Source organism: Perissodus microlepis, chromosome 14 (assembly GCF_051167445.1).
Source record: "Perissodus microlepis isolate ML-2025 ecotype Zambia chromosome 14, ASM5116744v1, whole genome shotgun sequence".
NCBI lineage: Eukaryota > Metazoa > Chordata > Actinopteri > Cichliformes > Cichlidae > Perissodus > Perissodus microlepis.
In genome coordinates, this window is record NC_140474.1 from 32,215,317 (window position 1) to 32,227,370 (window position 12,054).

At 40.0% G+C, this 12,054-nt stretch overlaps 1 protein-coding gene across 8 annotated transcripts in view; it reads right to left on the minus strand.

Moving 5' to 3' along the window:
• Positions 1-3,158: 3,158 nt before the first annotated feature.
• Positions 3,159-12,054, minus strand: part of LOC146374245 (chloride channel protein 2-like) — a 216,858-nt gene continuing 207,962 nt past the window's right edge. For all 8 annotated transcript variants that reach the window (XM_084950684.1, XM_084950681.1, XM_084950685.1 and 5 more), the window contains 2 exons: positions 11,141-11,227; positions 3,159-7,606 (listed from right to left, as the gene is read on the minus strand). In XM_084950684.1, the coding sequence (XP_084806810.1) occupies positions 7,412-7,606; positions 11,141-11,227 (282 nt within the window). In that variant the 3' untranslated portion in view covers positions 3,159-7,411. The remainder of the gene's footprint in view (positions 7,607-11,140; positions 11,228-12,054) is intronic.

Consider the following 12,054-nt stretch of genomic DNA (forward strand, 5'->3'; position numbering starts at 1 on the left):
TAGAGCACTCAGCTCCTCTCTTTGATCAGTCCAGCTGTGCACCTTTTGTATTTTTACACTTCAATTCAGTTTCATAGGCATCACTGAGGCGTGTACTGATCTCATAATGCTTCCAAAACACATGTGACCTCCAGCTCAATGCTGAGGCCCTCTGTATCCTGTCAAAACGAAGACGGGGGACTGTGCTGCTATTCTGCTAAACCTGCTGGTTTTACTCTGCAGATTTATTTCTCTGGAACAATTTTTTTGCAGTAAAAGATGACATATTTATTGAATTATTATTTGCTGATGTAAAGTTTCAAATTGGTTTGAAGGTGTTTGTTCTAAAAATGTTGTAAACTGTTCAAAACCTTCATGGTTGACTTCAGGAATCCTTGTTTTTAGACGATTCAACTAATCTGTGTTTCCATGTTAATTGAGTAAATTAAACGTATTCTGTTTAACTAAAGCAGATCTTTGTTGTCCAATTTGTATCAAAATCTGGTCTTTTCTTAGACGTGGAATAAATATGTGTTTGTACAAAAATGTCTAATGGTTGTTGGTTTGTCTGTCACTGATCAGAGAGCAAACAGAGTGCAGAGTGGTGCTCACTGCGTCTCCCTTCTTGACTGTAAGCAGCGTCAGCTCTCAGAACAACCTCTCAGTCTCACTCAGATTCTCTACCTGCAATCTGCACACACACTTCTTAGAAAACTTTGAGGTTACATAGATCCCCGACCCACAAACCTAACCATCACCAGCAGGTCTACTTTAATAGTTGGTCTGTTGTAGAATCTGTTTTGAAGTCAAATAAAGGGCAGGAGAACAAAACACTTAATTTACATTGAATTTTAAAAAACAACATATCAACTTGTTTATGCTCATTTAAGCTCAGTTTTCACGTCTACCACTTACTGAGTGGAATATGTGGAACTGAGAGGAACTAGAGGTAAAACATGCTTGCCAACACTCGTTACATCCACTTTTAGTACAGCGGAAGCAGTAAATGCTTCCACTGTGCTTTGGATGATATTGATAGTGATGATCCACAAAAAACAGAGCATGGATGACTGCACGTCATACCATCAATGATATCAGTCAGTTTTAAAAAGTTTGGAAGTTCCCACACTGTAAAAACTTACAAGAAGACTTTTTTTGAACATCTGCCTTGTCAGCATGAATGTATGGCACTTTGCCCAAGTGCTTTTTACCCCATTCACTGGTGTTTCATGAGAGGAAACATCGGGTAGTTTACTTTATTCTTTCAACTCTGTCTCTCTGTTACAGCTGCAGTCAATGCATTTCAGATTATTTGGGGTTAAAAAAAATGCATGAAATGATCTCCATAAACATGCATGCATGTAAACAAGCCCAAGTCTCCCTGGAGAAGTTCTGAGTGTCAGACTTTAAACTCAGTGAGGAACAGAGCTGCAGCCTACCTAACCGATGAACTCATTTAGCTCATTAAGCTTTTAGCACAGAACTCCCCACCCATTACAGTCCAGATGCTCCCCTCTCTTTCACACCAAAACAACACAATGAAGAAACGATGTGTGCATGTGTGTGTGTGTGTGTGTTTGCAAATTGTGAATGTGGAAGCAGCAGAAGGAGAGGGCAGGAAAGCACAAAAGTGTGTACTGTCTGTTCATTATGGCGCCAACTGTTGCAACAAAGACTCCCGCTGGAAGAGCAGAGTCAGAAGGCTGTTAGTTCAGTTTAGAGCTGCGGTGCTGGAACAGACTCACTTGACCCACTTTAATGTCATTGGATATGTCGTGTTTACAGCTGTACAGCAGCGGTGTTGAGAAGGAAGACCAGATCATTGGCATTTCTTTTGAGGGAGCCTTTTCACCTCCCTTATCTAAAAAAGTGGAAATGGAAATGTAGCGTAGTTAAAACGCTGCAACGGACAGATGGAGTTTATTGTGTGTTCTGCTCTCATAAATGTCTACCAGGCACACAATCCTTCTTAATCTTTGTGCCCATCTCGTGTCCATCCGTGAGTGAATGCAGCAATGCTCAAAGGACACAGACTGTATATAAAAGATGGACATCACCACCTGAAACTTTGTTCTGTGCATTAAGTCCCTTCCATTGGTGGACGACCTCTCTCTCCTTTTTTGGTTACTAAACTTCAAAGAGAGGAAGTCTCGGAGCCATTACCACAGACTGTATATAAAAGATGGACAGTCACAGCACCACTGTGGTTACTGCAAAGCCTCATTTTGGAAGTTTTGATCTGAGCATTCTACACTGACATCTCAGCTCTTTGAAACCAGTTGCCCTTAAAGCAAAACCTGGTTTAATGGCCTTCTTAACACTAATGATCATAATTTATGAATCGAAATTCTTTGTTGAATAATAGAGAACGCTAAAGTCATCAGAAAAGCGTTACTAAAGATCAAGTAAGATGAAAGGTTGTTTTTTCCCCATAGATTTTCTCTTTGAAGCCACAAGATTTACCCCCTGCTGGCCATCAGAAACAATTCAGGTTTAAGGATCGTTGTCAGACCCTGAAAACTCTGTCTTTCATGTGCAGTAATTGGATTTTTATGCAAATCCCTCCTTAGAGTGACCTGTTGTGACCCTACCACAGAGAAAACAATTTTCCATGTTTTTCTGTTTAAACCAGATGCTGTCAGATTACATTAATACTGTTAATGAAATCTGTTTTTCTATAATGCTATAAGTACTAGAGCTTCAGTTCACTCTGGCTCTTGTGTTGAAGTTGCTAGTAGAGACAAACAAAAATATGTGTATTTGTTTAATTCAGACCTATGTAAATATGGATTATAAAAAGTTTCTTTCTTCCACGAGAGGCTATTAATATGAGGTAGACTGGGATTGTTTGGATTTTAGAACAGAAGCGTGCATAGGACAGGAGGTGAGTGTTCTTAGAAGACCTCTCCGCTGACCAAAAGGGGTTTGCACAAAGCTGCGTGAAGCCTGTAACTCTCAGAGCTTTAAAAAGATTTGGGACAGACTGAACCATATTGAACACCGTAGTGGCATCACTGTGTGTATGCCTCCCCACTGGGAGTATTAGTCAAAGACAAAAACAACACTCCAGGTGCCTTCCAGCTGCTGCTGAAGGGAGGAAAGAGAGCAGACAGCAAAGAAGCGCAGCTGCAGAAATTAAAGAAGACAGAAAAAAGAAAGAAGTCTCCAACAAATTGCCATGTTTGTTAAAATCTCATTTATTCATCACTGATATACAAAAACAATGTTTCTTTTTTTTTTCGGTGCGAAAAATAGCTCTGGATTTTGTTCAGCTCGGTCTGGTTTGGCCCTCAGGGGTTTGCCGTAGTGGAGGCCTCCAGTAATTACAGTCCCTTAGGAGTGGATAAAAGATTACCCTCATCAGCTGATGGGGGATTGGGGTCTTATCAAAGCCTCTCAGACTGAAGGAGAGGACAGAGGGGCTTATAATAAAACTTTCCCAGGAGCCTGTTTTATCAGGGAAAATCTGGGGTAGGCGCTTGTATGTCAGTGGCAGCTAATGTTTAAGGTAAAGGTTTCCCAAAAACCAAATAAGGTGTCAAACCCATTTTCCTTTTAAGACCTAAAGGTGTGAACAGTTTAATATTTCAACACAGATTCTAGTGAGCTTTCATGGCAGCTTCTGGGAAACCTTTGCTTTAAACCATTATTTGTTCTCCAAAGCAAAAAGTCCATTATTCTCATGCCTAATGTTACAGCAGTCACCTTTAACCAGGCATCAACATCCACAGGTCACTGGTGAATCATGTAGGGTTAGGTTAACATCCACCTCTTTTAAAGCTTATTGCCTGTTTGAAACACCCAAATGCAAACGTTTTTTTAGAAAACACTGTAGTGGCAATTCCTCAATGCCTCATTTGAAATGGAACTTTTTAACTTTTACTTTTTTTTTTAGCATGTGGCTAAAACGAAACCAAACCCAAACATAGATAAGTCCCCAGTGACTTAAAAAGTTAACCGCTCCACAGTGGCATCATGGTACATGAACATGGAAGATTCTGGATTTTTGTGTCGGTTTCAGGATTGTTACAACCCCCCTAATTCCATCGTCGCTTCATCACACAGTAGCTCCCGTGTGAGAGTAGCTTCTCTGCCTACACATACATGTTTTTACACTTTTCAGGTTTCTTTACAAAAATAAGGTTATACCACATTCACGCCATTGATTCAAACTGGGTTACAAAGTGAGATGAACCACTGTTATTGCACAAATTGATTAACCACAAATAGATCAACCATAAAAAAACAAAAAACAAAACACAAAATGAGGAGGGGAGAAAAAAAGAAAAGTACTACTTGTACTCTGATTAGCACTGGCTAATAAATATGCATGTAGCTGGGCCTGGGTCCGCCTGCTAGCAAAATGAGATGAAACGCAGTGAAAATGTCGGCGGAGACGAGGAAGGCTGCGGCAGGAGCTGGAATAATGAAAATCGATGAAAAGCACAAACAAATGAAAAGAACCAAATCAGTGGATGTCGGTCACTTGTCCCCCCCACCCGGGTGAGCTGTAATGGGGGTGTTGGGGCAGGTTCCATGGAGATAAGTGCCCTCACATGCTCTGAAACCTCACCCACCCCACTCCCATACTGTATTTGCGTGTCTGTTTGTGTGTACAGAGCAGGTTCTCTGGTTGTGTACACGCACACACACACACACACACCCCGAGTGTCAATTGCTTATTCCCGCTGTTAAAGAAGAGGAGGCACTTGTGAAATGAACATGTCAACAGTGGACCGCATGCTGGTCGCTTCCACATTAACGTCTCATGGCTTCGTGATTACATTTCTTCCATTTTTCCCGCCATCGGGAGTCCCCCAGTTAGTGTTATTTGCATTTTACAAAAAAGGACAAAAAAGTCTATAATAACACAAATATATCCAACATCACGTTAAAATTTGCATTAGAAAAAAGGAAAAAAACAAAAAGAAACTTTAACTTTAAAAATCAACATAATGCGACAAATATAAAACAAGCCCCAAATTTCCTTCCAACAAGTCATGACTGGTTAAGACATTCAATAATGATTTTATATTACAGGAATGAAATTAAATATATTAATCTTTAAGTAGAAATGTGCTAACCCAAAAATCCCCCCCCACCCCATCCCGGGTTAAAATCAGGGGCTGAATAAAGCTCGCTGGATGAGTGGAAGATGCCATCGAAGAGAACAAAAATCACAGGCACATGATGGCAAACCTCATTCACTCCATCCATATTCATTCCTGTCAAGCTTTTGACTTTTTTGGGTTTTTTTTGGTACGTTATGTTCATAGAAAACTCCCCCCCACATGCACTCTCTCTCATGCAAAGGCATGCTGCTATGTCACTGTGTGCGTTTTCAATTCATGGGGGGGTTGGGTGCAGCAAGACAAGACACCACCCGATGAACTAAAATCCATGCAACACATCGCACACAGAAGTGAACTTGGAGGGATATGTGTGTGTCTGTGTGTGAGTTTAAGGCATTCAGGGCCAATTCTGCAGGAAGTAGTGTCAGTAAAAAAAAAAAGAAAAGGAAAGAAAAAAAGGAGCGTGTCTTTAAAAGATGTGTTTGTCAGTAGTCAAAAATAAGTAACAAATATAGGGAAAAGATGGTTAGACGCTAGGCAAACCAGATCAGTGTTTTACTGTTGATGAGCAGCCGAGCCTGGAGCATTATGGCAGACATGAATGATTAAACTCAAAGTACTTTATCGTTATCTGTCATGACAGAAATCTAAAACCCCGCTGCAGTTAAAACATTGACGCGTCAGGTTTCTGGTTTAACACGAGGTGTGATCAAACTAACTCGTTTTAAAGTTCGGCAGGTCTCAAGTCAATGAACCATCTTCTTGGGCATGGTAATCTATATGAACTGCACTGGTGAAAATGGTCCAGTGGTGCCCGAGAAGATAACCTTGAAGTTGAGATCAGCCAAATTTGAATCAGGTAAGCTGACAAGTACTCGGAACTTTCTCCAGTGGTGATGAAGTTGGTGATGGGACTGGTAAATTAACTGGAATGAATGATTAAACTAAATCTGTGAATGCTCTCTGCTGGTCACTTATAGATTTTCTTTAATGCTTTCTAATAAATAATGTTACTACTAATGTTTGTCATGGTTCCCACATGCCCGCACGTCATCATTGGGCACACTTGCACTGTGCGCCTCACCCTGTGAACCACCCCGCCGTTTATCTGTTGGGGTTATGTCTCTGATACAAACTTACATGGCACTCAAAGGCAGATTGATGAGAGAGCACAGAGCAGCTGGTTAGGTAATGACGGCTTCATTCTTTCAGCCATCCATTTGCTCCATGCTCTTCCTCCCTCCCTCACTTGCTTCCTGCCCTCTCCATCCGCCCCAACCCTCTCTAGAATGCTTATTAAAAGCTATATTTAGATAAGCAGAAAACCTTGACTCGCCGAGTGCATCGCCGTAAAAGTGTTGGTGTGTGTTTCTATGTGCGTGTGAAGGCTGCGGCTACAGCATGAAAGGACGTTATGAAAAAGGCTACAGGTGCCTCAGTCGCTGCCAACAGGCAAGTCTGCTTGCATAGGCTCTGCTCTCAACCTGACCATTAGGACTCGAAGTGAAGAGGTAAAGAGGGGCAATGGAAATAAGAAAACACAGAAAAGCTAAGGCATCTCTCCCCTTATGAGTCCACTACTGGACAAACTGCAGTGTAATTTATAAAGAAATGGCAAATTCCAGTCAAACCCAGACCACCTGATCAGTCAGATAAATGAGGAAAACAATGTCTAACATGTGTTCTTGAGACGTAATAATTAAAAAGAAAAATCCTGTAGGATATAGTCGTTTTGCTACCTCCCTCTTCATGCGCACACCCATTGTCTCATTTCACTCACACACGCTTTCAAAAGACACATGCACACATTACAGTAGTCTTCCTTGTCACCACTGCTGAATTTCTCTACCTTAAGTGGAAGACTCATTCAAAGGATTACATCTGCAGGTTGAAACTTTGATCCCAAATCAAAAGACACACAAGCTAAACAAAGTCTGCTAAAAAAAAGAGAGAGCGAAAAAAAGAAAGAATCCCTTTTCATTTTAACCCAGTCTCGGTAACCCTAATCCACACTGGCTCTGCTGTGGGTTCCCAAGGGTAAATGGAGAGCAGGGCACAGGTTTTGTTCCACTCCTCTGGTGGAGTGTCTCTCTGGGTCAGTGCAAGGCTCCTGGAGAAAGCACTGGGTGGTCCGGGAAGAACGGAAGTTAGCAGAGAAGGAGGGAGAGGAGCAGATGAGGCGAGAGATGAAGAGGAAGCTGGCCTATTGATCCTGAGCCCTGAGGATTTTTGCATGTTTGTAGCTTTGGGTGATTAAAGACCTCAATGCTTCAGGGGTTGTGGGCAAAAGACCTGCAACTGACAAATAAAGGCTATCTCATCTCATCTCATCTTCCTCCTCCTCCTCATCACCTTTTCCCTTACTGGGACTTCTCTTCGGACTCGGAGGGGGTGCTTTCGCGTGGCAGCGACATGCTCTTGTGGCGGTCCCACAGCTTGTGGAGCTCGGTGGTTTCGTTCTCGCTGCTGCTTGTGCCGCTGTCCCGGAAACTGGCCAGAGGGGGGCGCACCTTCACACCTTTCACAGTCACTGAGCCCTCAATTGCTTTACGGAGCTGGTTGAAGAAAGATAAGGTAGTTAGAATGGAAGCAGGAAGTGTGTATGACCAGAACTTCACAGCACAATTTAAGGCTCCCAGTTTCAACAATCTGGACAGCACTACTATACTCAATTCAAAAAAATTTTATTATTTATCAGCAGGTCATCACTATAGTCCTGTAAGGAGACTTTAGTATATCATAAAGTAAAGATCCTTAAACATTAGAGAGCCATACCAAAAGTGTCAACAGTGGGGAGAAAGAAACCTCTGGCAGCTGGGTTGAGGGAAAATCAATTTTCAAAAAACAAAAACAAAAAAAAAGGGAATGTCCAACTCAGTAGTACACAAACAATTTCTAAATTGTAACAGTAAGAAATATGTCATCGCAAAAGAAGCGTGCAGAATTTTATATGATTGTAGCATTAAGGAATTGTATCATACATCAAAATTGATACACCATCACCCTCATTACAAGAACTTTATATAATGTGTTGCTTTCTACTGTACCAGTACAGTAATACACTGAAAAACACACTTTTTAATAATAATTTTATATCAATATATTTTAACTTTTCTATGCTAATTAAACATCCTCAATAAAAGCAAAATATATAACTTGGGTTTAAATTCTCTCTTTTTAAAAACAAAAAACAAAACATGATTTGGAAACCTTTAAAATCCTTTAAAAAATATATCAATTTTTTTAAGGATTACTGTGTGGGAGAATAGTGTACATTAAAGATACACTCTTTGGGTTTGGTGTTTGACGCGCACCAGATAAGAAGTTGCAACGCGCGTTTGCGTACATATAAAAGACACTGTTTTTGTCCGGTAGAGTGGGATTTTCACGGCATATTCTGCACCACATCTCTGTGCGTTCATCATTTGTTTGAAGCCAGCTCACCTCCTGCAAACACTTTTCCGAGAATACGCGCTTCTTTTGCAGTTCGGACTCCTTCTGACATTTCTTTGGAGGTGGAAGAACACCAAAGTAATTACTTAAAGCTTGCTTCTTCGACATCTTTAAGAGTTCCAAACAAATGTCTGTCCTCCTCCAGAAAATCTTATGTACGCAAACGCACGTTGCAACGTCTTATCTGGTGCGCGTTTTTTATTTTGACAGCGAATGCGCACCTGCGGACCACTTATGTGCACCCCTGATTATAATGCTTGCCACATACACAGCAGTAATTGACAAAAATGCTTCTGCAGTCACATACCTTCAGGAAAACATTGTATTACATAAAACCAATGATTGTCAGAGACTATTTTAGGTATTACCTGAGAGGTCTTTATCTGGTCAAACAAAATGGCACTAACAAAAGGTTGGATAAGGCAGAGAAAGAAATGGCTCTACAACTTATAATATTCATATATATATATATATATATTCATATATATATATATTCATATATATATATATATATATGTGTGTGTGTGTGTGTGTGTGTGTGTGTGTGTGTGTGTGTGTGTATTTTGAAAGTGACAGAATTTTACATTTATATTTTTAATATTTCATGTTGTTGTTTGCAACAACAGACAGATATTTTGCACATATTAATTTAATTGAAAACGTACATTACAATATCCTTTTAAATTTATTTATATGCTAAAGTTTTGAGCTTGTGTATCTGAAGTTCATAAATATTCTAAATCCTGCTCTATGCTTCACACTGTACAGAATAACTCTGATTAAACTCAACTAGTACCTAAAAGGTTATCAGTAGTAGGTTAAAAAAAAAAAACAGGTTTCCTGTTATATAGGAATCATAGTGTTTAACATCCTCTATTATTTATTATTGGTGTTATTAACAAAATTATGGATGTAGGACTTAGCTTATAAATCTTTATGCTAACTGCTTTGACTTGCTTTCTTGCTAACTAACATTTTCTCTGTCTTAATGGAAATGCACAAGATGAACTGTTTTGGTCCAGAGAGTAAAAGTGTAAACTGAAATGTACTGAAAACAGAAAACATTAACATGTTTTTTAAAAATAATCTGATCGTATTGGGTTCATATTTCAATCTGCAGGCGTGTGAAAGTTTGTTATGGTTCTCTATTGAATCTCTCTGCTGTGTATTATTACATTTTCTGTTTGGCCAGACCAAGTTTGTCATTTGACTTATAGCAGGAAAGATTTGGGTGCTACAGGTCACGTGGCAGCATTGAAAAGAGTCCTGTACGTGTGTTCTGGATCTGAAATAAAACTATGAAACGCACAAAGACATCCCTGAAATAGTTGTCGTCCATATGTAGCAGAGACGCTGTGATGTAACCGTGTGTTTGTGTGACAGACAGGCAGAATGGGAAGGCTGGTACACAGAACAAAAAATCCTAAATGTCAGGGACAGGCAAGCAGCACTGCACTTAGCAACAATCCTCTCTCCACTTCCTGGCCAATTCACAAAGAGTGAAGCGTTTTCAGTTGTTTATGAGGCAGAAGAGATGGAAAGAGAGGGAGCAGGAGAGGCGGCAGAGAACAGACAGAATGACAATAGATAGAGACAGCAATATTAAGCAGCCTTTAGTCTGTCACAGTACATAACAGACAGCAGGAGGAGGAATCATTAATGATGACTGAATGTCATCATTTGTGTGTGTACAGCACGGTGACAGCACTCCTGATGATATTGACAGTGACTTTACAGTTATTAAAAGCGGTGAACAAACCGTCTGTGGAAATGACGACAGTCATGACTTTTCACATGACGCTGGGTGTCAAAGAAATGAACAGAAAAAATGGATTCTAATGTATTTTAAGTTCAGGAGGGATGAAACCATGAAATTAAACACAAGGGTTTTTCATCTATTGATAACTCTGTTGTCACACCTTCCCCTCAGGTTAAGAGCCCGGGTGTCATCCTTGACAGTACTCTCTGTTCCACAGCGCATATAAATAATATCACTCGGTCTACTCATTTTCATCTTCACACTATTAATCGCCTTTGTCCTTCACTTACTTTAAACAGTACAGCCATACCTGTCAATGCTCTTAATTCTCTTCTCTATGGCCTACCTCATAAATATCTCCATAAATTGCACTTGGTTCAGAATTTAGCTGTTTGTATTATATCCAGAACCAGAACCACTTAACATTTAACACCAGTTAAATCACTCCTCCATCTTTATCTGATCTTCTCCATACATACTCACCTCTGTCTGTTCCATGTACTCACCTGACTGCCACGGATCTCAGAGCTTTTAGTTGTCTTGCGCCAAGACTTTGGAATCTACTTCCACCAGATCTCCACACTACGAATTCTCTTTCTACTTTTAAATCAGGTCTGAAAACCCATCTGTTCAGAACTCATGCTTGTCACTATAACTTGGTCTTTTGTTACCTGATTAGTTTTATAGTTTCATTTTATTTGTTTACTTTATTTGTGTATATGTTTTATTTTGCTATATTAATGTAAGGTGACCCTGAAGGTCTTTAAAGGTTTCTATAAATAAAATGTATTATTATTATTATTATCAAGCTAATAAAGCAATTAAAGCTGCACAGGATGAACATACGGCCCAAAGGGAAACTTAAAGAGACGCTTACTTCTTTAAGGGAAACCACCCCGATAAGGCGTCCAATGCTGGTGACGTAGGCATGGTCGAGGCCAAGCAGGGAGAAGATGGTGTGAGTCTGCAGAAAAAAAACCCCACACGTGGAGCATTGTTAGTAGAAACCAGCTCTGCTGGCATCTTACTCAAAATAGAATATGACGCTCAGTTTGGGGAATGCACCACTGTTGACAATTATCAAACAATAATACCTGCATTCACACCGGATTCATTCAACTACTCAAATGTTCAGCTAAGTGGGATATTATCACTTTGGGAAATATAGGAGGGGGGCATGAGATGCTTAAAAATGGAAGTGGTAAAAACCTGCTTGTATCATAAGAACTAAGTAGTATCTGATGAAAACAACAGGAGGGAACAGATTAGACTGTAGATGGAAAATTCTTTATTAACTTGACTACAGAGCTATCAGGAAAGGTTCAAGGCAATGGTTTGGTACTGGCACACATAAGGTACACGTGTCCCAGTTTCACATTCCTCTTGATTTGCAGTGGTTCCAGCTGTACGCAACTGAGCAGTAGATGCAAACGTGTTTTACAAACTTCACAGAGGTTTGCATACAACCTTTGCGATTATAACCTTTGTGGAGAGCTCAAAATATTCTTAGCAATTTTCCCCCTTAAGAGCCAGGGGAGACCAATGCAGATCTATAAGGAGAGGATTTTATCAGACACGGCTCCCATGCTGAAGTTTGTAGGCTAGAACACAGATCTCTTAATTACTGAAGGTTGATTTCTTGCACATTTGAGTTTAAGTCAAAATTTTGAGATGCTCAGATGAAAAATCTTAAGATAACATCCCAAAACGTTGACTTATGGATGTCAGAAAATGTTGTTTTTGTCAGTTGTGGAAACAAGCTTCCATAAATTATAGATAATGGGTACAAAC